Source organism: Stenella coeruleoalba (genome assembly GCF_951394435.1).
Source record: "Stenella coeruleoalba genome assembly, chromosome: 3".
Taxonomy (NCBI): domain Eukaryota; kingdom Metazoa; phylum Chordata; class Mammalia; order Artiodactyla; family Delphinidae; genus Stenella; species Stenella coeruleoalba.
The window spans coordinates 144,555,871-144,582,440 of record NC_137148.1 but is presented as its reverse complement, the minus strand read 5'-3'; the positions used below and the strand labels follow the sequence as shown (position 1 = coordinate 144,582,440).

Here is a 26,570-nt window from a genome sequence, read left to right as displayed (position 1 = left end):
CTCCGGGGGAAGACCCTGGAGGTCAACTGGTCCCACCACTTCATTTGAAGAGAAAGAAACTCCCCAGAAAGGTTAAGTGACTTGCCCACAGCTATAGGAAAATTTCACGGAAGAACTAGGCCAGAAAATGGGTCTGTTGACTGTTACCTAATGCTGTATATTGCCATCTAAGCTTTCCCTATATCAGCAGGCAGGAAACAAAAATTAGTGGGGCCAGCCTTTATGTCCTATCCATCTCACCATCCCTTAATCTCCAGCGTTTTACCAGAGGGAACATTTTACCTTCAACACGGGGAACACACCCTCCCTTTCTAGAGCCTTCCAGTCCTGCAGCCACTGCTTGGGGGATACTGGTACCCCAGTCAGAGGGCAGTCTGGGAAGAGATCAAATTCTGCATCATTGATCCCAGCTAGCAGGGGTGACCCAAGGCCCTATGAGTAAGCACCAGGGACCCCATCTTTGAGCCTTAAATAGCCCGAAGTGTAAACTATACCCAGTTCCCTGAGAGAGTCCTTCCCTTACAAACATCAGCAGGTAAAAGCAAGTTCCCTCTGACATCTCAGCCCAAGAGCAGAGCCTCCTTCCAGCACGCTGTACAGTTTTTTCTGCTAACAGCTCTGAAGTGGCTAAGTTCCAAACCGTCCACGAGAAACAACTTATGTGTTTAGCCACAGAGCTGATGAGTAGCAAACAGAAACCAGACAAGAGTGCACAGGCCTGGTGGAACACAGTTTTACCCTATAAACAGACACTTCTTCAGGGCTCTTTGTCCCCGAGTAATGATGGCTGGGGGGGAAGCATTGAATATCAATTTTCAACCGTTGAAAGGTAGTCGGTTTGAACAGTAGGTTCCTGGAGCGTGCCTTAGCCAGAGCCTGCCCTTCAGGAGATGCAGTATGGGAAGAAGGCTTTAACCACACAGCACCACAATGCCATTAAAATACTTTGATGATTTATTTATTTATATAGCCCATGTGTGCTATATAGATGTTAAATATCTGTATTTGATTCAGATTGTTAAAGTAATCCGTTTGGTTGAGAGGCTGAAAACTGGCTTCTGCAAGCCAAATCCAGCCCCGGGTATGTTTCCTTTGTGACTTTAGCTCCTTCAGGCGATTTAATCACCAATATGGAGGAACAAGGAGATTTCACATAAAAATTCTAGATGTCTGGCTTTCTCTTTAACAAGAGGAGAAAACTGGTGGCACTGCACCGATATTCCAGCGTAGCAGCAGACCTTTGAAATGAGAAGCGATGGTCCCGAGTAGTAGAGTTGTGTTTACACACAGTTCCGTTCCTCAGCTATCAAGCCTCGCTCCTCTAGGCAATTGACTTTGTACTCCCAGATCAGCCCAGAAGGCTGTTTAGAGTGGAAATTTATTTTTTATCGAAAGATGCCAAAAGCATGACCCTTCGCATTTGGAAACTCACCCATTCCTTCAGTAAATATTTATTGAGTCATCCTTTGTGCCAAACACAGAGCTAGGTCCTGCCTACACAGCGGGGGATAAAACAGACGTGCTGTCTTCCGCCTCTTAGTGTACACGTTCATGGGTATTTAAGAACTTTCCCCTTCTTCCTCTCTTCCTGGCTCAAAGGCAGCTGAGGTGGAATTGTCTGTTTCTCTCCCTCTCAATTACAAACTCACCTATCCAGGCATGTAAGTTGGAGGTCATTCTTTCACCCCCAGCAGACATCTCGCACACTGGAAAGTGCCTGGTTTCTAAATAATATAGTAGACAAGATTGATTGTCCAGGCTCCCAGTTTACAGATGATGAAATAGAATTAGAAGACTGAGGCCATCTCATTCATGTTGTCGTTTAAGGTACATTTTACAATTCAGTTGGTCATTGGGAGGCAGTTGAATCATACTGCATCACCGCTAGGCAGTATCTGTGATGATCTCAGTAAACGAGTAAGGCGTTCTTCAGAATCCAGGAACCAAAAACACTGGAGCATCACGAGTACTTACACCGCAAGCATCTAACTGAGCAATGGTGGGATTTGAAGATTCATCTTTCTCTTTTGCCCTTCCACTTTTTGCATTTATTTTGCAGGCATCTTTTTTTCTCTTTTTTTTTTTTTTTAACACTGAGGCTCCGCTGGGTGGATGGAGACGAGTTTCTGCCTGTCATAATATGAATGTATAATGAAGGCAGAACCAAAGACAAGCCCTGTTGTTAAGGAATCCATATCATCAGAGGCCCCAACTGGCAGCTGATTGTTTTTATTTATTTCTGTAGGTTTTACATGACACCTGGAGACCATTTAAAATGTTACTTGGCGGTGAGAGCTCTGTGTTTAAAAATAACGCTCACCCAGTGCCAGATCACTTTAGAGTCGGGTACAAATATTGAGACAAAAACCCCAGCTGTTATTGCTTTGGCTGCTAATTTGAGGTGTCAAATGAGAGCCCGACTGCTATACGTCAGTGAATAAGGCCCCTTGTGAGGTCATTATGTTTTCTAACAGTTGAGAGTAATGGACTAATCAGTGCAGCATCAGTTGTTTTCATTATATGCCCACACAATGGTTATGAGCTTTAATTTAAACGGTCCTCAGGGAGATGAGGGAAATCGGTATTAGGCAGCACCCATGATAGTCCAGGAGAGGAGGTACCGTAAGGGAGATGGCTTCCCACCCTCCTCTCTCTTCTCTCTCCCTCCATCTTTCATTCCTCCTGCCACATCTGCCCTCAGAGACTCATTGTCTGCTCCAAACAGGCAAAAGATGAGCTTTTCTCAAGGAGCAGATCTGGACTCTTGATTCTTCATGGTGTTCTGAAAAATCCCAGTCGGCCAATCCAACAGTCAGGGCGGCTTTTGGCAACACTTAGACTCATCGGCCAAGCCTGGACCTTGGAAGGCGTTGAGCCACGATTGCCCTCTCTTCTCTGTAGCCTCTACTACCGTCCTCCTGTCCGTGCTGAGCTTTCTCTATTCCTGGAACCAGAGGAGGGTCGGGTGATGCTGTTGCTTTGAGCAGCCTTGACAGCGAGGCAAACACCTGTGTCCCTGACACATCGAAGCCAGGCAGGTCTGAGTCTACCGCTAACACGTATGATTCACCTCCACCTCTGGACGGCAGGGAAGTTGGACGGCCGATGTCTGCCGAAGGCAGTCCTGTAAGAGGCAGCTTTGTGTAATGATAAAAAATATAGGATCTGGTGTGACACTTTCCTGGATTTGAGTATTGGCTCCACAGCTCTACTGTTATGTGATCGGGGCAGAGTTCATTGATCTTTCCAGGGTCCAAAGTAGAAATGACAAGAGTATCTCAGGATTGTTGGAAGAATTAAATGAGATAATGCATGCAATTAGCAAAAACATCAATAGCATCAGTATTGTTGTTGTTATTATCATGGGCATCTTTATTGGAAGTTCTTGGCAAGCTCACCTCAAAGTAGTATCCTTTACTAGTCCACCTCATTGGAGGAAAGCAGAGAGCTCATGGGAGAACCTATAACATCAGTTTAGGTTTCTCGAAGGACACATTATGGTACATTATTCTTCCTGATTTCTGGAATTTCCCAGAGCTTCCAGCCAAATCAGAACAGTGCATAGCTGGGTGAGAAAGTCAAGTTCAGCTTTGATAGGAGGAAACAGTCAGGGAACTTCATCCAAAAATGACTGAGTCAGTGCAGTTGGGGAGAGACCCCGGGCTGGGAGAGAGGCTTGGGGATGCCTCTCTCGACCTCGGTAGGCCCAGTGGCATTCAGTGTGTGCTCTCCCAGGGCCAAGTCCACAGAGATGCCACCTACACACAGCCTAATGGGCCGAGCTAGCCAACAGCTTTCACATTCCCAGGATCCAGGAGCGTGTGGAAGGGCCCGGTCATCAGCAGTAGATACCATGGTTGATTCCTGGTACCATGATAGCTGTCAGTCAGCACCCACCAAGCAAGACCAGGACAAGCCAGTCCTGTTTTGACACAGCAAGAGGGAGAGGCAGAAGTGAGCCCTGCCAGACCCTCCCTTTGAGGTCTACATGCTACCAGAACCCCTCTGTACTTTCATGCCCCCGTGGCAGCCATTTAGGTATTTCCCACAGGGTCCAGCCACAGTGTTTGCACTCATCTGCTCTTTAGGAAATGATTCTGCCTACTTTGGTTGTGCCTGGCCCTGTGAATTCAATGTAGGCCTTGTGGGAGGTAGTTCTATCTCCTGAGTTCAGAGTGCTGGCCACTGGGCTCCCACATTTGTGAGCACAAGTCAGGGAATCAATCTCTAGACTCACTTTAAAAAGACATCCTGTTGCCATGGCCGTGGCTGCGGATGACCCACCAAGAGTCTCCTTCCTGGTGACCCTTAAAGAGGGAACCACCTTATTTATCTAGACTTCAGAAGAAGTCAGCCTGCCTTGAGACAGGAGATGAATGGGCCAAGCTACCAAGACGGTCTCTCTGACCCAAGGAGTCTGGATCCCCACCTGTGCGGAGGGGAAGAAGAGGGGTTCCAAGAGCACCCCCGGGAAGCTTGGCACTCTGGGAGACTGCAGTGGCACTCACTGTGGATGCCTGGTTTTGCAATTATGTGATGCATGCTCACAGATACTATTGCTGCATTAGAGCCAATTACATAGTGTTATGGACACACAACACGCAGATTACACCCAGAGCCAGGAAAGCACAGCTTGACAAAGCAATGGCCTAATCGGAGGAGACGGAGGGAAATGTCAGCCTTATTAAGGTTGCCAGTGTGGCGTGGCTGCAGCTGGACTTAGCTCCTCCAGATCAGAGATGGTTATCTTGAGTGATGCAAGGGAGAGCCACACTTCAGCCCTCAGCAGAGATCATCGGGGAGCCAGGGGCAGAAATCAAGTCGGACCTCTCGAAGAGTGATCACAGCCGCCTCCACTGAGGACTGCGTACTACTTAAGAACTTGGGCCTCTCCCTAAACAGGAAGAGACGCAACTCCCTTCTGCTCTCCGCACAAGAGGCCTTTGGTCTCCGGGGCAGCCGTATGCTGCCCTCCACATTCAGGTCAAGGCTCGGTCCTTAGCCTTTTCCCTAGTTCAGTGGTTCTCCAACTTGAGCTTGCATAAGAATCCTCTCATTCATTGAAACACACAAAGCTGGGCCTACACCAGAGTTGCTGATTCAGTAGGTTGGCCTGATGCATACACTGAAAATATGCGTCTTTAACAAGTCCACGGGTGATGTTGCAGATCTAGGGACCACACCTGGAGAACCACTGTCCAAGTTCATTCCCTGCCCATCCCAAGGTGGGTTCTCCTGCCCCGTCTCTTGAACAGGGCCTTCTGCAAGGCTCTCATTCCATCATAGCATTACAGGTTCCAGGAGCAGTGGGACCCAGCTTCCCAGGTGGGAGCATGGGATGGGAATAAGAAGTGTGGATTCTAGGGTGAGATTGCCTGGTTTTAAATCGCAGCCCTACCACTTGCCATTGGGGCTTTCCTGCCGATGTTTTACAGTCTTTAAGTTTTGAAAGTCGTTGACCTAATCCCCTCTCCTTACCAAGCAGTTATGTGACTCGCCCAGCATATCACAGCTAATCATTGGCAAAGACAGGACCGGAACTGCCCAGTTCTAGAGCAGCCAGTGGGCAGCAAACATGGTTTATAAAAAGCCAGTTAGTAAATATTTTAGGCTTTCAGGCCATATGGTCTCTGTTGCAACTACTCAGCTGCTGTAATGTGAAAGCAGCCACAGACAGTACATAAACAAATGGGTAAAACTGTATTTACAAAAACAGACTGCACTGGACGGGCTTTAGCCTTTAGGCAGTAGTTTGCCAACCCCTGGAACAGACGGGTATGTGTACCACTGCTTCATACATACATTGCGACTAGGAGCCCTTGTCTTGCCTGGATGCCCCAGTATTTAGCTAAGGAACACAGGGAAACACAAACTTTGTCCGGGTACCAGTGTTCAATTACGTGCACTATAGGAGCAATAGTAAGTGCACTAATCCCCTAGTGCCCTGGAAAAAAAGTTTAATGCCCCCTTTCTAGTGCTCACAAGGAAGAGAGAGTGGGATCCACTGGTAGAAGTAGCATTGTCCACACAGATGATTTTAATATGGAAAACAGTCCCTTTTCATTAGACATTAATGCTCCAATTATGACAAAACGGAAAAGAGACTAGACAGAATACAGGTTAGTCTCAATAGAAATATAGTATATATAATGGGGTAGGTAGGGGCTTTATAAGAGAGAAATGGGAGGTGGATGGACTGTCTTTTAAATGCCATGGGGTATCCTTCTCAAACTCTTGCAAAAAATTGCATAGGGGCTTCCCTGGTGGCGCAGTGGTTGAGAGTCCGCCTGCTGATGCAGGAGATACGGGTTCATGCCCCGGTCCGGGAAGATCCCACATGCCGCGGAGTGGCTGGGCCCGTGAGCCATGGCCGCTGAGCCTGCGCATCCGGAGCCTGTGCTCCGCAGCGGGAGAGGCCACAACAGGGAGAGGCCCGCATACCATAAAAAAAAAAAAAAATGCAGAGGAAGGAACACTCCCAAACTCATTCTACAAGGCCACCATCACCCTGATACCAAAAGCAGATAAAGATACTACAAAAAAAGAAAATTACAGACCAGTATCACTGATGAATATGGATGCAAAAATCCTCAACAAAATACAAGTAAACAGAATCCAACAACACATTAAAAGGATCATACACCATGATCAAGTGGGATTTGTCACAGGGATGCAAGGATTCTTCAATATATGCAAATCAATCAATGTGATATAGCACATTAACAAATTGAAGAAGAGAAAAACATATGATCATCTCGATAGATGTAGAAAAAGCTTTTGACAAAATTCAACACCCATTTATGATAAAAACTCTCCAGGAGGTGGGCATTGAGGGAACCTACCTCAACATAATAAAGGCCATATAGGAAAAACCCACAACAAACATCATTCTCAATGGTGAAAAACTGAAAGCATTTCCTATAAGATCAGGAAGAAGACAAGGATGTCCACTTTCGCCACTATTATTCAACATAGTTTTGGAAGTCCTAGCCACATCAATCAGAGAAGAAAAAGAAATAAAAGGAATCTAAATTGGAAAAGAAGAAGTAAAACTGTCACTTTTTGCAGATGACACGATACTATACATAGAGAATCCTAAAGATGCCACCAGAAAACTACTAGAGCTAATCAATGAATTTGGTAAAGCTGCAGGATATAAAACTAATGCACAGAAATCTCTTGCATTCCTATACACTAACAACAATTAAGGAAACAATCCCATTCACTGTTGCAACAAAAAGAATAAAATACCTAGGAATAAACCTACCTAAGGAGGCAAAAGACCTGTATGCAGAAAACTATAAGACACTGATGAAAGAAATCAAAGACAATACAAACAGATGGAGAGATATACCGTGTTCTTGGATTGGGATAATCAATATTGTGAAAATGACTGTACTACCCAAAGCAATCTACAGATTCAGGGCAATCACTATCAAATTACCAATGGCATTTTTTATAGAACTAGAACAAAAAATCTTAAAATTTGTATGGAGACACAAAAGACCCCGAATAGCCAAAGCAATCTTGAGAAAGAAAAAAGGAGCTGGAGAAGTCAGACTCCCTGACTTCAGACTACACTACAAAGCTACAGTAATCAAGACAATATGGTACTGGCACAAAAACAGGAATACAGATCAATGGAACAGGATAGAAAGCTCAGAGATAAACCCACACACCTATGGTCAACTAATCTATGACAAAGGAGGCAAGGATATACAATGGAGGAAAGACAGTCTCTTCAATAAGTGGTGCTGGGAAAACTGGACAGCTACATGTTAAAGAATGAAATTAGAACACTTCCTACCACCATACAAAAATAAACTCAAAATGGATTAAAGACCTAAATGTAAGAGTGGACACTATAAAACTCTTAGAGGAAAACATAGGAAGAACACTCTTTGACATAAATCACAGCAAGATCTTTTTTGACCGACCTCCTAGAGTAGTGAAAATAAAAATAAACAGATGGGACCTAATGAAACTTAAAAGCTTTTGCACTGCAAAGGAAACTATAAACAAGGGGAAAAGACAACCCTCAGAATGGGAGAAAATATTTGCAAACGAATCAATGGACAAAGGACTAATCTCCAGAGTATATAAACAGCTCATGCAGCTCAATATTAAAAAAACAAACAACACAATCCAAAAATGGGCAGAAGACCTAAATAGACATTTCTCCAAAGAAGACATACAGATGGGCAAGACGCACATGAAAAGCTGCTCAACATCACTAATGATTAGAGAAATGCAAATCAAAACTACAATGAGGTACCACATCACACCAGTTAGAATGGCCATCATCAAAAAATCTACAAACTGTAAATGCTGGAGAGGGTGTGGAGAAAAGGGAACCGTCTTGCACTGTTGGTGGGAATGTAAGTTGATACAGCCACTATGGAGAACGGTATGGAGGTTCCTTAAAAAACTACAAATAGAACTACCATATGACCCAGCAATCCCACTGTTGGGCATATACCCAGAGAAAACCATAATTCAAGAAGAGTCATATACCACAATATTCACTGCAGCACTGTTTACAATAGCCAGGACATGGAAGCAACCTAAGTGTCCATCGACAGACAAAGGGATAAAGAAGATGTGATACATATACACAATGGAATACTACTCAGCCATAGAAAGGAGTGAAATTGGGTCATTTGCAGAGACGGGGACGGACCTAGAGCCTGTCATACAGAGTGAAGTAAGTCAGAAAGGGAAAAACAAATATCGTATATTAACGCATATATGTGGGATCTAGAAAATGGTACAGATGAACCAGTTTGCAAGGCAGAAATAGTGACACAGATGTAGAGGACGAATATATGGACACCAAGGGGGGAAAGCGGGGGGTTGGGGGTGGGATGAGTTGGGAGATTAGGGTTGACATATATTCACTAATATGTATAAAATAGATAACTAATAAGAACCTGCCGTACAGCACAGGGAACTCCACTTCAATTTGCTGTACAGTAGAAACTAGCACCACATGGTAAAATAACTATACCCCAATTTAAAAAATAACTAACTAACTAAATAAATAAATCTGACGGGGGGAAATTGCATTATTTCTAGTTCATACTGAAATGCCCATTCGGTAGCTTGTCATGGTACAAAAAGGGGAGGCCAGGACAGTCTTGAAGTTTCATAGAATTAATGTGACCCTGAACTTGAGCTTGAAACCTGATGGAAAATGCTGAATTAAGAGCACTTACTTGAAGAAAAGCTTCCAACTGGGGCGACTTGGGGTAAAGCATATCTTCCCAATAGGAACAGGGCAGTCGGATTAAAGCTAGATTCTAGAACTAGCAAAAGTCTTCCAGGAAATGGAAGTAATAAGTAAGGTGAGGTTGATGAGGTCACCATAGGTTAGGCTTGGGCAGTCATCTAATGGGGGTGGAGGTGGGTCATTGTCAGACCAAACCATTTATTTTTTCTGTTGATTAATTTTCAAGGAAGTTTCTAGAACAAGAGGCAATGGGAGGCTTGCTCAGTTGTTTCCGGCTTTGGGTCCCTGAGTGGAAATGACAGAGAATATCTTTGCTGGAGTAACAAACTTGCCCTGAAAACAGGAGGCAGTGATAAAGTTGGGAGAAACTGTGAAAAGAAAGAGTAGTGAGTCCTGAATCCTCTAGGAGCTCGTTGCTACCCTGGGTAGGTCTCTTATGTCTTATAGCCTCAAATTTCTCATCTGTAAGATGGGGATAATAATTTCAACCTCAGAGTGCTTCAAGTACCAAATACGATGAATGTGAAAGTATACTGTGAACCATAAGGACCAAACAAACACAAGCTAAGATAATAATAGCTAATAATTACCGATCACTGCCTATGAGCCGGGCAGTGTGCTAACAAGTGTGCTTTCCGTGCCCTGTTTCAAGGGCGTGATGGTCAGCTGGATAATGTCCCCCCAAAGATGTGCATGTCCTCATCCCAGGAACTTATGAATCGTACCTTATGTGGCAAAAGGAACTTGGCATATGTGACTAAGAATCCTGAGATGGGGAGGTTATCCTGGATTATCCAGTCAGGCTCTAAGTGTCATCACACAGGTCCTCTTAAGAGGGAGGCAGGACATCAGAGTGAACAGTAGGAGATGTGACAACAGAAGCAAGAGGTCGGAGTGATACAAGGAAGGGGCCATGAGCCAGGGAATATGGTAGCCTCTACAAGCCGCAAAAGACAAGGAAATGAATTCTCCTCTTGAGGCCTCCAGAAGAAACACAGTCCCGTGAACCCATTTTAGACTTCTGACCTCCAGACTGTATGAGAATAAGTTTACGTTGCTTTAAACCACAGAAGGTGTGGTAATCTGTTACAGCAGCCTTAGACAACTAAGGCAGGTGTCATTTCTGGAGTCAGGCTTGTGTGGATTTAAGTCCTGGGACCACCACTTGCTTCATCCATGACATGGAGGTGATAGAAAGGTGCCTGCCTCATCAGGTGGTTATAGAAATGAGATGACAAGGAGGACCCTCAGCCCCGTGCCTGCCTGGCATAAAATAAGCTCGCGGTTAATGTTGGCAATGATTAGTACCATCTCGTTTAATCACCAGGAAAGCTCTGTGAGATCAACGCTGCTCTCTGCCCCGTGTTACAGAGGAGGAAGCTTAACAAGATTATGAAAACTTACTCATGGTTGCACGGGCCGTAAGTGGCAGAGGCAGAATCTAAACCAGGTCGTTGCCTTTGAGGCCATGCTCACCCACTCTGCTCTTCTGCATCAGGGTTATGACAGTGGCATCTCCATCAGATGCCGGCTGCTTAGGCTGGGACACAAGAACCAGACAGAGCAGAGTGCTCCCCTCCTGGGCAAAAGCCACCAAGACTGGAAATCGAATAAATCTGTGTCTGTTAGGGAAAAAGAAACTGTAGCTGCCATGGAGATCAGCATCTAAGAGGTTAGCAACCCTCTGACGTCCCTGGGCCGGGCAGCCCCACACGGCAAATCGTGAAGGTCTGAATACTGTGTTTAGTCACTTTGGTTCGGGAATAATTGCTATTATCGTAAATGTTTTATAGCCCTCATTACGGCTCACGTTTAAATATCAGTGTAGTCATACATTACGAAGTCACCGCTGCCGGACGACTGCCGGATGCAGTTAGAATCCAAGCCCGGCATATAACTGCGCTGTATATTCAGCTGAATTAGGGCTGGCTGTGAACTCAGCCTGATGTTGAGTTGCTGGGTATATTTGGAAGGAAGCCTCTTTTCTGCAAAGGCTTCTTGCTCTTTGCTTTTGAGAGATAAGGGGGACACTCAGATTTTTGTTTGGTAGTGAGTCAACGACCCTAACTAGGTATCCCCCAGGTGTGGAGCCTAGAACTCTGGGATGGATAGAAGCAGAAATGAAGGCATTGCTTCTGCCCTGGAGGCATTCCTAATCCGCTGGAGAGGGGGTGGGATGGCGAACATAGCCCTCGCTCCTCGGAAACTCCCTACCAAGGCAGGAGAGCCCGGACCGATGGGAAGGACAGATTCTCCCGCCCTGTCTGATGACATGCTCTGAACACTTCCTGGGTGGATGGAGATAGGATGGATTCACACACACACACGCGCGCACACACACACACACACACACACACACACACTCATAGAAAAGATAAGCCACGTGAAACAAAATAGCTACGTAGGTTCAACTTCATAAAATGTCAAGTGTCTGAATCGGTGTATAGTAAAGTTCCAGAGTGGGCAGAAGCAGGCAGTGTAAATTCGGTTCATTCCTCTTTATCATACTCTATGCCTCAAATAATGCCAGATGCAAGGTAGGTGCAGAAGAAATATGGGGGGGAGGGAGGAAAAATTATTAGGTTCTGTGCCTGCGTAAATAGATCTCCTCCTGGCCTTTTTGGCCAAAGGCCTTGAAGAATAGCATGGGGTGAGGAGTTTGTGGTCCCTGGAATCCTGCTGCGACTAGTGTCCCCAGGGGAGAAAGCATCTGTGCAGGGCCCCTCGGGTGGGGTGAGGTGTGTATGGGGGCCACTGTGTGCCAGACACACCTCTGTTTATATTCCCTTGGGGGTTGGGGTTGTGTCAGGGGAACAGGAATGACCAGGACAGGACTAGATTCTCTCCACCAACATCAGTTAAACGGTAGCCTCAGTGACTGAGCACATACTGTCTGCTAAGCCTTTTACCAGCCTGGGAGGTAGGTACCATTGCCTGCTTCCTTCTGCCGATGAAGAAGCTGTGGTTAAGAGATGTTGATCATTGGCCCGAGACCACACAACTAGGGTATATAAGACTCCATCTGAACCATGTATGGACCAGGCCTTGGGACTGTAGTAAGGCATAAGATAGAAAATGTTAGAGGGTGTTTTAAGAGGAAGATAACGTGTTTACCGAGAGCCAGGGGCAAAAGAAGTCTGTTTTAACCAGTGAAGGCTTCCAAAGAAAGACTCCTTCCTGGGCCAGTGGGACCCCGTGGGAGGGTAAGAGGAGGGGATGGGTGAGAAGAGGGTATCTGATGTGGCCTTGAGGGAGCACAGGAGCAAGTGGCCATCACGAAGGAGCGTACCATGGGCTCTATCCAACTCCTGCTCTTTGGGATGCAAAGTGAGGCACGTGTGGGTCAGAGAGCTGAGAACTAGGTCCAGTCTTGCCGCGAACGGTTGCCTCTGTCTGCGTAGTCACTGAAATAACCGACCCAGACGGGCCCTTCGGCTACATAACATTTCTACCTCTGCACATGGTTTCCTTGGCTGCCATGCCTTCCCTGGACTCCCATGATAGGTCCTTCTAGAAGGGTAAGCCCAGGGCCGTACTTACCTACAGCCTGATTTCATTCTGGTCCGTTTATGGGGCTCACAGCCGTCTCTTCCCTTTTCCCTGTACAAAGATACCAGTCAGTTTCAATGCTGCACTGGAGGAGTCCCCATCCGTGGTCATCGGGAGGCGCAAGCAAGCAGAGACTGAATCCCTGTGCTCACAGAGCTCACAGCCTCACTTCAGACAAGATGTGCTTAAAGAGCCAGAAGATGGCTGGAAAATACTCATAAAATAACCTATCCACATAGCATCCTGCATGAGGCAGTATGTATAATGGGCAGAGCAAGGAGTTTGGAGCAAGTGAGTACTGGGTTCAAATCCCATGTCCACAGCTTAATAGCTGTGAGTCCTTGGAAAAGTAGGTTTACTTCTCTGAAGCTCAGCTTCCTCATCTATAACACAAGGATAAAGCCTCCCCTGTAGGGTTGTGTGCAGCTAAGCAAGATGTTTTGTATCTGTTTCCTTCTCTCTAAAATGAGGACAAGAATATGTAACTGGCATTGTAGTTGTGGGAATCAGCAACGTTGTAACAAAGCACTCAGGACACAGTAGGATTTCAGGAGGCAAGCTTATGGCTCCAGGTAGGTAAGTGAGTACTGAGAGGGCAGCAGAGGAAAGGAGGAATCCACTTGGAAAAGGAATCAGGGATTCTCTTATCATCTGGAGACTTGTCTCCGGCTGCTGCACCAACTGACCCATGGCTGTTGATTGATGGTCCCTCTTGCAGTCACATCCATCCCTTCCCCACCTTCCATAAGTATCCTGGTACCTGCCACACTGCTGCCCTGTTGACCTGTTTCTCCTCTCTCTCCGCAGCACTCTCAATAACAACAACATTAGCCGCATCCTGGTCACCAGCTTCAACCACATGCCGAAGATTCGAACCTTGTGAGTAAAGGTCCCCTGCTTCCTCCCCCACCTGCTCCCCACCTTATGCAGCTTCAGAGCATCACTCTCAGCTGCTTGTAAAGCCTCACCCTTGGTTCCTACATCCACACACCTCCTCCCTCTGCTACTGACTAAGGTGTGTTGGTGAGCGAGGGCAGACTTGGGGAAGGGTCACGGAGCCATCCATGGTTCTGAACCACCATCCTGCTTCAGGCCAACTCAATTCTCTTCACCCCGGGAATCTTCCTGGACTGGGGAAATCTTCTTTGTGTTTTCCACCTGGATGGAAAAGTTTATGAGTGTTACATCGTCACAGAACTTTTAGAACAGGGATGTGATGATTCATCATTTGTTTAGTTCATGTCCTGTACCACTGGCAGTTCTATCCTACTGCCAAAGGCTACAGTTGCTTCCCGCTCTGGGAACGGTAGAGGAGGGGGAGTCTTAGCTACCCCTTCACCCCAGCCTCCCACCCGCCACACACCACACTTTGCTGCTCCCTGGATGATATTCTGGTGTCAGAAGGCAGTAACTCCATTCTTTATCTTTAATGTGTTGGGTGGGCTCAAGCCTTCCAGAATGTGTACTCAGAAAGCAGATCTCCCCATGGCGCCCCATACCGAGAGCAGGTCTAGTGCCTTTGTTACCTGGGAAGTCTCCTCTCTCAGCCAGAAATCCTTTTTCAGTTCCTCTGCAAATGTACTCTGCTGGCCTTTCCAAAGAGGTTCATACTTGATGTTTTTCTTGTGTTGGTGGAGCCCCAATGGAGTTTATATCACAGCAGTAGGGGAGAGTCAGCCCCCAAGAGTAAAGTGCCTGGCACACAGTAGACAATAAATGGTATTTATAGTTATATTATTATTATCATCATCGTACTATTTATCCAGAAATCTGGATTAAAAATACCAAGCAACCAGCTTCTCTATGGCCCCTGAGCAACATTGCATCCAAGCAGATGTGAAAATCCTTAGAGCAGTGGTTCCCAGAGTGGGGGTCCCTAGACCAGTAGTGTCAGCATCACCTGGAACTTGTTGAAAAGCAAAATTGCAGGTCCCGCCTCAGACCCATGGAATCAGAATCTCTGGGGTGGACCCAGCCATCTGTTTCTAACAAGCCCTCCAGGAGATCTCAATACTTATAAGATTGGAGACCCCTGCATTAGTGAGAAGGTGACCTTATCTCAGGTAAGAATGAAGCAAAGGTCAACGAAGCAATGGATGAGGAGCTGATACAGAGAACCCTTAGAAGGACACAGAGTTGGGAGTTGGACAGACCTGAGGTTAAATACTAGCTCCGCCACGTACTCTGGGCAACTTGCTTCATCTCTCTGTTCTTCATAGATAGTGAATTCATAAGTGCTTGCCTCAAAGTTATGGTGGGAATGACATGTACTAACAGGTAAAGTGCCTGGTCATGGTGTCCACCCAGCAAATGCTAGTTATTATATAGAAGGAGGACCCAAGCTCAGCTTCCATCATTGTGCCCATTTCTTCCTCTGATTCCTCCTGGGGTAGCAGAATTCAGCCAAGAAAATCTATCTTCTTCCTTTCCTTTTAAAAGAGGGTGGTGGGACTTCCCAGGCAGTCCAGTGGTTAAAACTCCACACTCCCAATGCAGGGGGCACGGGTTCGATCCCAGGTCGGGGAACTAAGATCCCACATCCTACATGCTGCAGGGTGCGGCCTAGGTAGACAGATAGATAGATGGATTGATGAAAGGGAATGGTGCAGGAGAAATCACTGGGTCCTCAGGGTGCTGGGCCCGCATCTCCCCAGGCGAGTGGGCTGAAAAGAAGAAGTACGGCTCTCACCTGCGCAACCACCAGTCCAGCTCCTGTGGGCTGCTGCTTTGTGATTTCTACCTCCCCTCCTGTTATTTTCAGTTGAAAAGCATCAATAAGAGAGCAGGGAGGGGTCCACGGGAGGCAGGGAAGATGGTGAGGTCTGGATCTTTGTTGGGTTGTTGTAAGGGTGGGGGAAGAGGGTAGGAGAGTTTTTTCTCCTTGTTTCTGCTGTCATCCTTCCCTGTGGTCCTGAACACTCATCTGATGAGTTCAGATCAATCCATCAATCTCGTCTGTTCTCTTTGCTCCCTGCCCGCTGCCGTTTTCTCTTTAGTTTAATTTCAGAGATGGCTCTGTAGAGAACTCCCCAGAGACTTGAGCTGACTAATCCCCCTTCACTGTAATTAAAGTGCGGTGGTGAGGGGGGAGCGCTGGTGGTGGAGAAAGGGGGGAAGAGGAGAGAGGAAGGAAGTCGTAAATGGGATTTCTAAAGGAAAGCTTTTATATTGAATTCAGAAAGCCACATTTTATAGAAAATGAACGCTGACCCTCTCTAAAAGGATTTGCTGGAAATTTAATTTAGCATCTGTGGCTAAAAGGCACCTTTTACAAATTGGCATTTGTATTCATTCACCTTATCTTCTGTAAAAGTGGTTTCGCCAACATGAAATATGGTGTTTCTGTCTGCAAAAGACCACAGAACAACTGACAGGAACCACCCAGCCGCCTTGATGCTTTGGTGGCTAAGAAATGACAGCCTTGTACAGGCAGGGCCTTGGGTTGGGAAGAGCCTGAGGTCTGGAGCTAGTCTCCTCACAGTAAGAATAATAAGAGCAAACATTTCTTCGGTAGTTTACGGTGTCCTAGGCCTTGTGCTTAGCATTTTCCATGAATCATTTCAATCCTCACAATGGCCCAAGCAAGGAGGCACCATTAATATCCCCATTTTATAGATGATAACACTGAGGCCCAGGATTAGATTGCTGCCCGAGGTCAAAGTCGAAAAGCACAGAGCCTACGTCAGATTCTGGCACTATGACATCAGAACCTGAGCTTGTTCCGTTCAGTAGGAACAGAAGCAGAAGAGCATCAGGTGAGCTGAGGAAGGGGAGATCGGAGCTTCCACATGGCTGAAAGGCCACTGGAGGCCACCCTCCCTTGTGTCATTGCCATCACAAAAGTTATTGAAAGTAATTAAGATAATGTCTCTTCTCACTCAAGAAAACTAGAAATACTCCTGGCAGTGTCTGGGCTCAAGTTTCAAGATCATCACGATTCTTTTTCTTTTAACATTCGTATTTGGGATAACATTGCTCAATTTGATCTGCGGAACATGATGTAAAAGGCAGCTTGAAAGACTCTGCCCAGCTCGACTCTCCAGCTCTTCTGCTGCGTAAAATTCCAAGAGGGGGAGATCTGAGCCTGTCCACTGTCCTGGGCTTTTGACAAGAGCCTTCACATGGATTCAAAAGCAGTTTGGGTCACCTCTTTTCGATGGTCGTACTTACAAGAGGAGAAATTCCTACAGAAGTGGACAAAGGGATAAGGGCCATCTGTAGCAAGGTTAAAAAAAGGAGGTAGCTTGGGCTTCCCTGGTGGCGCAGTGGTTGAGAGTCCGCCTGCTGATGCAGGGGACACGGGTTCGTGCCCCGGTCCGGGAGGATCCCACATGCCGCGGAGCGGCTGGGCCCGTGAGCCGTGGCCGCTGAGCCTGCGTGTCCGGAGCCTGTGCTCCGCAAAGGAAAAAAAAAAAAAGGAGGTAGCTTGGGGCTGGCCAGTGGGGATTAAGGAACAACCAACCTAATATAAACTTCCAAAAGGGAAACCGCTGACATTTTGATTATCCCAGAAATTAATCAGCTCAGTAAGGATCTGACTTACCTAAACCTCATTTTTGTTGTTCCATTGGTCTCTTACCTCTGATTGGAACTGATGGGAATTTGTTTGCATTGATCCGCCTTGTTTCCTTAGCTTCCATACCTCAGTGCCAAAGAGGGCAACTGCCTTTCCTAATAAAAGCCAAGCTCATTAAAAGGCACACAAAAAATTCTGGCACCTCGACCTGGGCATGCCACTGCAGCCTACCTCTGCTCTGCCTTGTCACTAAGAACTGACCCACTGTCACTTTTTTCCTAGACAGCCTTAATACCTGGTGGTGTATTCCTGGCCGCGCAATCATCTCTCTCTCCCTCTCTCTCTCTCTCTCTCTCTCAGCAGCTCACTGATGGGTCAGGAGACAGATCATTTTCCCTCATGCTGCAATTTCCCAAAATGTCCCGATGCAGAAAAGGAATTCCCTCCTCCCCTTCATACTCTTTGGGAAAGAGTAACCAGCTCCAAGTCCAACACCAGGCCCCCCTCCATCCTTGGCACAAAGTGGTCATCTTTGTTGAATACACAGAGGTCTTGCCTTCCTTCTTAGAAATGAGGTCCTTCCCTCCAGGTTAGGATTTTGCCTTCCCTGCCCCTCCCCACCTGTCGTACCTCTTCCTGGAGTGCCAGACTAAGAGGGAGCCAGGCTTTTTTCCACAGCATCAGGGCCTGAGCTTTGATGTTCAGAGGCGAGCATTGCTTGGGGCCCATTACAGGCGCAGTATCTTGGTCCTGGGGGTACATGTAGTTGTCTTTGACTTTTAAGTATTGGCTCTGAAATACAAAAAGAAAATTATAACATCCAAATTAATCATGTTTCAACAAAATCGTAAAAAATCTTTTCAAATATTTTTCAGCGGAAAAAAATGACATTCTAGGTGGGATATGGGTTCGTTTAGTCAGTCTGATGTTATGGGATCTGGGACCCCCACCCTGAGTCTGCCAAGGTCCCTCGTGGCCCTGGCCTGCCCGAGGTTTGCACCCGTGCAGGGCCAGGGAGACTCTGCTGGCAGGCAGCGCAGATGAGCTACACTTGGCCAATGTTTAGCAATGTTGACCTTACGCTAAGTGGAGTGTGGTCAAGAGCCCTTTGCTGTCTCCATTTCAGACATGGCTGTAGCCTGAGCCACTGCTTCGGTCTGCCACTCAGTATTAACTGGCATGACACAGAGTACTTGAAAGTCCCAAGATATTGCTGGCTGATGAGCAGATGCAGGATGGGGCAGTTGAAATTTGCATCAGAAAGCCAAGTATACGATAAGCTGTCGTGACTAAAACTCACCTACCGCCACTGCTAATGATCTAAGTTTGTAGGGACTGTGGCAGTTGGAAACCCCTGATGCAGAAACCTTGGGGAAGAACCTTTAGGATCCCCTGGGTATCCTTAGGTTGCCCTCCAGACAGTGGAAAGGAAATTCAACTTAACCAGATGAGGCTCCCCTCAGACATGGAACCTGAAGATCCCTCTCAGGAATCTTATCCACTCCAGGGTGAGAAGCTGAGCTGGAACCACAGCTACTAGAGGGAGAAAGCCCAGGAGTCCTGAAGATGGATCAAAAGCCTTTTCAGAGGCACCGAACCAGGCAGAATAGCAAATACACCAGGTGGACTTGAACTTGGGAAGGTTGTGAAGGGCACTCTGGAGAAAGTGCTGCGGATTACAAGAGTCTGTAAACACCTTATTTAAACAGGAGGATGAAGAGAAGGTGCATCCTTCAGAAAGTACCCTTCTCTCTGTTCCCTGCTTACGCTAGCTAGTACACACAGCGGTATTGGTTTCAGGCTCACCAGCATGACACACAGGGGGTCCATTAAAGGGACACTTAGAGAGAAAACGAAGGAAGGAGAGAAAAGACAACAGCAGATCTCTGCCACAGTTCACCACAGACTGGAGCGTGGAGATTAAGGAGCTGTTGTAAAGCATCTGTAACCAGGGCCAGCTAAAGTACGGAAAGCTACACCTGAGTCACGCTTTTGGAAGTTTGACCTGAATCAGGATCATCGCTGTAATAATGTCACCCTCCCTCTGCTATGGGTTGAGCCTTTCCTGAGTGGGAAAGAAAGGGATGGAATTACTATTAAAAAATGGGAATTGCTCAGAAGCCTGGCGGCCTCCACTGGATGTGGCCGGCACGAGAAGATGACTGTCATTTGTGGCTTGGCAATCACAGGGTTGAGGCTCCTGTGGTGATTCCGTGGTGCAGAGGACAGTGCTCCCCTGGGCTCCCAAGGACTGCCACACTGGGCAAAGGGCACGGAGGTTCAGCCCACTCTATTCAGACGGTGGCACCCTCCCCACTTCCTGCTGTGACGGCATCTTCCCTCTGTCCCTCCCTCTCCCAGGCGCCTCCACTCCAACCACCTGTACTGCGACTGTCACCTGGCCTGGCTCTCAGATTGGCTGCGACAGCGGCGGACCATTGGCCAGTTCACTCTCTGCATGGCTCCTGTGCACCTGAGGGGCTTCAACGTGGCGGACGTGCAGAAGAAGGAGTACGTGTGCCCAGGTGAGGTGACCCCCCCACTCCCCTCCCCTCCTGTCCTGTGACTCTCCCACCTGTGAGCTCTCCTTAACATCACCTGGGCCTTGAACACACACCCCAGAGCTCGGTGTGGAGCCTCGCAGGTTGCCCCAGCATTCGCCAGTCACTTAAAGAACTCTAAGGTGCCTCCGTGTGTTCCAGAAAAGAAGCTTTTGCCGTCTGATAAAGGAAAATGCTCAAGGAGCTCATGAATCACTTCCTGTTAAGCCTCAGAGTCCATTAGGTACTTTAGCATTGGCCAAACCCATTCCTATCGCCCATTTGCTCCTAGAAATTGAGAGTCAGGCTAATAGAGGCTGTGAGGTCAGCCTGCTTGGCTGGAAATCTTAGCTCTGTCCCTTAATGGTGTGTGACTTTGGTAAGTTACTGCATGTCTGCAAAATAGAAAAAATCGTAGTCCGTAACTCCAGGGATGGGTGGGAGGATTCAATGAAATAATGCATATAAAGCACTTAGCATGATACACAGCACTTGGTAAGAGCTAATGAGTGCAGCTTAATTATTATAGTTTAGTGGGCCCACAAAATGCTGAGCAAACACGAGAGTTTGATCTGTGGGTAATCGAACTGTAATAGAAGTACAGGTGCCCATGTAGTGCTGAAAACAGAGCTGTGCTTGCACATGACTGAAGGCAGCTCATCTCTCCAGGATGGGAGGTGGCTGAGTGACCTGAGAAAAGTTTCCCAGAGGATGTCGCCTTTGCCTTGGGTCCTAAATGTTGTTTGCTTGTTTGTTTTTACTTTTCATTGACATTGCCCAATCCCATCCATTCTTCCCTTTTCTGGTGGCAAGGAAGTAAGCTAACTTCTTGATTTCCTCAGAAAAAAAAAAAAAAAAGAGTATTCAGTTGAGGAGTTCCCCAAAGATGCATTCCTGAGATCCAGGAACTCAGTCCTGGAATTGGGAACCAGTGGCTTCTAAAGGCTGCTCTGCTGCTTTCTCCTGTCATGTTCCAACTTTATCAAGTCATTTAATACCCAAAAACACTTTAACATGTTTCAGAGCAGTACCTCAACAATTTGCTATAGACGCCCACTTAGAAATCACTTTCCATCAAACACATAATAAAACCGTTTATCACACAGACACCCAACTCAAATATAGTGACTGTAATTACAGTAATTACTAGGAAAAGGGTACAATATCGGCATAAGTGCCAGTGAAAGAAATAATTATAGAGTGCAGGAGTCATCCAAAAGCTATTGAGAAAAACTAATTAGGGAGGAGGTTAAAACACATTATTATGGGTGGATACAAAGTTTAAAGCTGCACACCGACACGAATGCCAACACGAAGGTGCTTCGTCACGAAAGCACCTTCCCATCAAGGGGGTGCCGAGACATTGCTTACCCAGCAGCAGTCAGGACTCAAAACCCAGGGCCGGGAGGCTGATCCTCCTGGGTCCTGGAAATGTTACTGCCCCAGGTCTCCCTCCTCTGAAAAAGCTGGATCTCACAGGTGGGTTAATAGTTACATAGGTGACTATGACCTTTATCATATCCCCTGGTTATAGCTATCAAAGCCCATTGCTAGTGATGGGCTGTAACTTCTTCATACGAGGCCAGGTGTCTTTTAAGGACACGAGAATTTAATCCACAGACTGCAGACATGAATATGCTGTTAATCTCCACCCTCTCACTAGTAGTATGAATTTAGGGGAGTGACGTATTAGGGCCCCTATGCGTGGGGGAATTTTTTAGATGCTTTTCCCAGGCTCTCAAGGCTTCAAAATAGGATTCCGTGCAGGGCGACGTTCTGAAAAGTCAGTCAGATACAGTGGCAGGGAGAACTGGTGAATTGAACATCTGTAACGAATGAACAACCGCCCTCATTAGTGGAGTTCAGGAGGAGCACCCTCTCCCAAAAGTACTACGTCTTTCATGATTTGTTCAAGGTAGGTGGTGAGGCTGTGATAAAAGGATGCCAGAGGAAGCAGCGTGGAGCAAGACAGCCTGTGCACGCACAGGAGGTCAAAGAGATGGGCTATTTTCATGTACCGACCAACCCCCCTACCATGAGACGCAGCCCACTTCTGAGGGTGCAGGGCCTGCCCCACGGCAGAGCCCAGCGAGGCATCCGAATGAGGCGGTTTGGGACAGACCTGATGGCCCTTGTTTAAAGCTGCAAAACCACCAGGGTCCCTCCTCATCCAAGCTATTCCTCCCATAACCCGCAGGAGGAGGACTTCAGTCAGGAAAGGAGGAGCATGGACATCTCTTAGAAAATAGAAGTCGTCCGCTCAGGAGAAAGAAAGGCATGGGGCAGCAATTAAACCATCCCTATGCGTATCCATCACCAGTGGCCCCTGTTGAGGCAGCCTTAGAAAAACCTCCCTGCGCCCCTACATGGTATCGAAAAATTCACCCAATGCATGACTCCAGAGACGGGAAAGAGCCTTATCTCTCTCAGCCTGTGAGGGCCCTGCCTGCCCAAGTCCCTGATATCTGCCTTTGAATCAAATCTGGCTGTCTGGAGCCCAGCCTCTTCTCCCCAGAAGTCTGGCCTACTGGTTCCTTATCACCGCAGCTAACCCAGAAGTTTGCCGGTGGCGCACTCTGGCAAAATTCATCCCCTCTGTCAACGGTCCCCTTCGATCGAGGGCATTTATTTTCCTCTCCTGGGGAGACAGCTGGGCATTTTTCACAAGGGTGGGAGACTCTTATTTTATTTATTATTAACAGTTTTCTATGATATGCAACAGGACTGCTTGGTTTCCTTTAGCTCTTGCTGAAAGGATTTCTCTGTTCATTTTCCTTGTTTTAAGGGGAAGTTAGGGCCCTAGGACTAGAAGGGTCCCTCAGTGGACTTTATGAGTTCATACAGCAGATTGGAGAAAAGGTTCTGCTTTGGCCATGATTAGGCTCACGTGAGTTGCAAGTTGAATTTTTTTTCCACCCTTAGCTAAAGGGCTTATCTTGGAGTTTAAACTCTAGGATTTGTCTTCCATGTGTCAATTTTCTGATCCCTTAATCTGAGACAGTTTCTACCAGTTACAATTTGTAACTCAAGGGTAGTAGCTAAATATTTGACCTCTTGAGTCAGTTATCTCTTTCCTCTGAATATCTTTGAACCCCTTGGTTTGTCCACCCATTTCACATGTATCTGTCCTTTGCCTTTGAATGTGAGATATATTTTCATGAAGATTAATCTTGTCTTCTAGTAGTAAGGGGCCATGTCTTACATTTTTTTCCGGTGCCCCAATACCTAGAATAGTGCTGCTTCCTAAGAGCCTCTCAACAAACTCTTCCTCAGTTATTATTAAAAATGAAATAGGTGTATCTCCTTGGAAACAAGAAACTTTCCCCTTCTACTTCTTTTTTTTTTTTTTAATTTGAGACTAGTTACTAGGTATAAAGTTAATTAAGGTGAGCCATGACTAGCCACCCATTTCCTTAGGAGGTTTTAATTAAAACACCGTAATTGGACATTGAAGGAATGAGATTATTAGGTTTATTGAGGCATTCTCCAAATTATCATGCCTCTGGTATTTAAATCACGTTCATTTATATTCTCATCATAATTGCTCAAGTCCCATTGTCATTGCAGTCTGTTGTTGGCTTTTGAAAGACCAGAGGCCAACAGGGATGCTTAATTTGAATACTGGAATTCATTTATTTCCACGCGCTCACGAGGCCAGTTGATTTTCCAACTCTCCACACTCTACTGGGTGAAGTCCTCTTTAAAGACAGAAAGAAACAACGGCTCTAATGCAAGAGTGTCCAGCCATCTCCAGGGTAGCTGACACAATACGTGTCTCACCCCTGAGCCTCCTTTCCTGCTTCCTGAGATTCCAAGGCTTTGATGGTTTTCCACTTCATGGCAATAGAGAGGCATGGTGGGTGTCTTTTTGGCAGAGGAGATGGTAGGAGAGCCCTTCTATTATGGGAATAATAATAATGGATCTACGACAGGGGTTTTATGAGGATCAAGTAAGGGGATATATACAAAGCACGCAATGCAGTGCGTAGGAAACATCCTATAAACGTTAGCTACTATTATGAGAATGATGGTCATTATTAGATTGGCCACGACTGTGTCCATGGGCAGGTACACTCCTCTCTCAGGGCTTCTGTTTCCCCCACCATCTCCATGGCCCTCCCTGGGTCTGGAGCTCGGTGACCTCTGCCCCACTCATCTGGGCAGACAAGTTAGAGCCTTTGGCTTTCAGGGTGATGATCGTTCCCATTTGCCAATGAGCAGAAGAACAAAGATGGGGTCAGAGCTGGGCAGTCATCATATCCCCGGTCACCTCTCCATCTTTCTTCTTTCTCAGACCCGGAGGGAGAATTGTGCAGTCAGCAGAGGGAGGATAATTGGTACAATGTCCATGCCGGTGACCACAGGCACTTGCCCTGTGAGAGGTCTAGCTGGGAACACGTTCCTGCCCTCTCGCTCGGTGACAGCCCCCTGGGCTGGGAAGCAGCTCCCTTGATGACCAGTAAGAGCGGGAAGGGCCAGCACCTCCGTTCCCCCCAAGCTCTGCTCTGCCCTCCCTCCAGACATCAGGCCACAGTCCAGGGAGTCTTAGGAGACATCTGAAGGGAGGCCGGGCATCTCAGCTACCTCCTTATTAGGCACAGAGGTGGCTTTGGCTCCAGATTGAAATTCCAGAGCTGCAGTGATTAAGGAAAGGTGAGATGGGCCCCCAGAAGAGAGACAGGTACTCGGCCCACATCCCCATCTCCCTACTCTGATCAGGACATCCTTCCACCCCAGGGCAGTAGCATTTTAGCACTGGGAATGGAAGAGTTCTGAGAGCAGAGAACCTGGGCACTTATTTTATTTATTTATTTATTTTTTTGCGGTACGTGGGCCTCTCACTGTTGTGGCCTCTCCCGTTGTGGAGCACAGGCTCAGGACACGCAGGCTCAGCGGCCATGGCTCACGGGCCCAGCCGCTCCATGGCATGTGGGATCTTCCCGGACCGGGGCACGAACCCGTGTCCCCTGCATCAGCAGGCGGACTCTCAACCACTGCACCACCAGGGAAGCCCCTGGGCACTTATTTTAAAATGAAGAAAGGAAGAACAAGCCCACATGCACTCCTAAGTTTATAAGAGAACGTCTTAGGAAGTACATGACAGGGGGTCTGCTGGCTAGTTCATCAAAGCGCTCTGATTTAAGGCCCTTGCTGTGCCAGGGAGAAGAGGCAGTGCTACCAGCCGGCAGGCTCCCTCGAGGACCATGAGGATTCCTAGCCCCCCTGAGAACGCATTATACAACAGGGACACACACGTGCATGCAGGTAGGCACCCACCTAGAGAGACCCTTTCCATCAAGGAGACGCAGAGACTCCTTCTACCCCAATCTAAAAACCCTGCTCGCGTTCCTCTCTTCTTCCTAGCTCGTAGTCATAGAATTTTCTGGGTAGAAAGGTAGGTGTTTCCTCGCTTTGTCCCCCTTGGAAATCTGCTGTCTCCTGCGTCACTCTCTTTAGCCTCAATGTGTGTGGACAGGAAAGGCTGGGAGGGATGGATTTGCTGACAGAGGCCGACAGAGGACCTAGGACACCTGACCTGTGCAGGTGAGCTAGGCTCAGAGGGGGCCTCAGGGGACTGGACAGATGGCCTTTGCTGTGATAGAAAGACCTGAGCTTCGGTCACGAGAGTCCTGTCCACCCATTTCCACTCCGTTTCCCCACTCTGAGGCTGATGCTATGGGCCAGTGCCCAGGGCACTCAGAACTCAGGGCGCCTCCCCTCACGGTCCTTCCAGAAGAATCGTTCACCTCCGTAGCTTGGTGGCATTCCGTCCCCATGTCTCTAAGGCTTCTGGGGCAATTTCATTCATGTATTCATCCTCTCACTCACCCAAGGTGTGTTTATTGAGTGTTTTGTGCCAGGCCCTCTTTTAGGCACTGAGGATATAATAGTGAATAAGACAGAAAAGGTCACTGACCTTGTAGAACTTATATGCTAGTCTCACTCTGTCCAGAGACAGAAAGCAAAGGGGAAGGACTCCCACCACACAGGACTCAGAGGCCCAGAGGGAAATAGGCTTGGTTCCTCCAGCATTGATTAAGGGGGAATGTTGCCAGGGAAAGCAAACTCATCTTTCAACCCCGGCTTAAACCTGAAGTGTTTTGTTTCAACCAGAGAGTAGCATCCTTGCCATGTGTGAATACCTAGCTGGGGAGCTGCCAGCCCAGGATGCTGACAGAGACTATAATTACCGTTGTTTCTCTCTGCGTGATAAAAGGTGTCGTTAGTAACCTGGTTAAGGAAGCTTTTCAAATCCTGTTTGGCCTTGACAACATCCTTTGCAATGTAGCACACCCTTTCTTCCAAATCAGAGCCACCCTGTGAAAGACACAGCTCGTTCCCAGAGGGACTCAAGGCTGCAGCCTGGGTCTGGTTGAAACAGAATTCATTTCAGCACAGAAGTCAAAAGGGGTACCTTTGAAGAAACTCCACTTCAGAACTTTCTGTGGCCCATGTGAGCCCTAAAACATAATGCCTTTCTTCCGCTCTTTTCTGACACACCCCATTAAGTAATATTTTGACAGATCAAAAGAGGGATGGCCTTCTGATGCCCTGTGCCTCAGTGGATGGAAAGACAAGTCTCAGGCTCAGGGCTGATGGAGCCCCGATGCTTCCCATCCAGGAAGGTGCGGGATGTGGCGTGTCTCCCTGGCTGGTCAGGCACCGGAGCCCCTTGATATTCAGGGCCAGGCATGGCAGTTTTCTTTGGGAAGTACCATCTACACTTCAAAAGCCC

General features: G+C 47.2%; 1 protein-coding gene across 3 annotated transcripts in view; it reads left to right on the top strand.

Annotated features, from left to right (window-relative positions):
* Positions 1-26,570, top strand: part of SLIT3 (slit guidance ligand 3) — a 610,083-nt gene that overhangs the window by 446,132 nt on the left and 137,381 nt on the right. For all 3 annotated transcript variants that reach the window (XM_079918438.1, XM_079918437.1, XM_079918439.1), the window contains 2 exons: positions 13,586-13,657; positions 19,656-19,819. In XM_079918438.1, the coding sequence (XP_079774564.1) occupies positions 13,586-13,657; positions 19,656-19,819 (236 nt within the window). The remainder of the gene's footprint in view (positions 1-13,585; positions 13,658-19,655; positions 19,820-26,570) is intronic.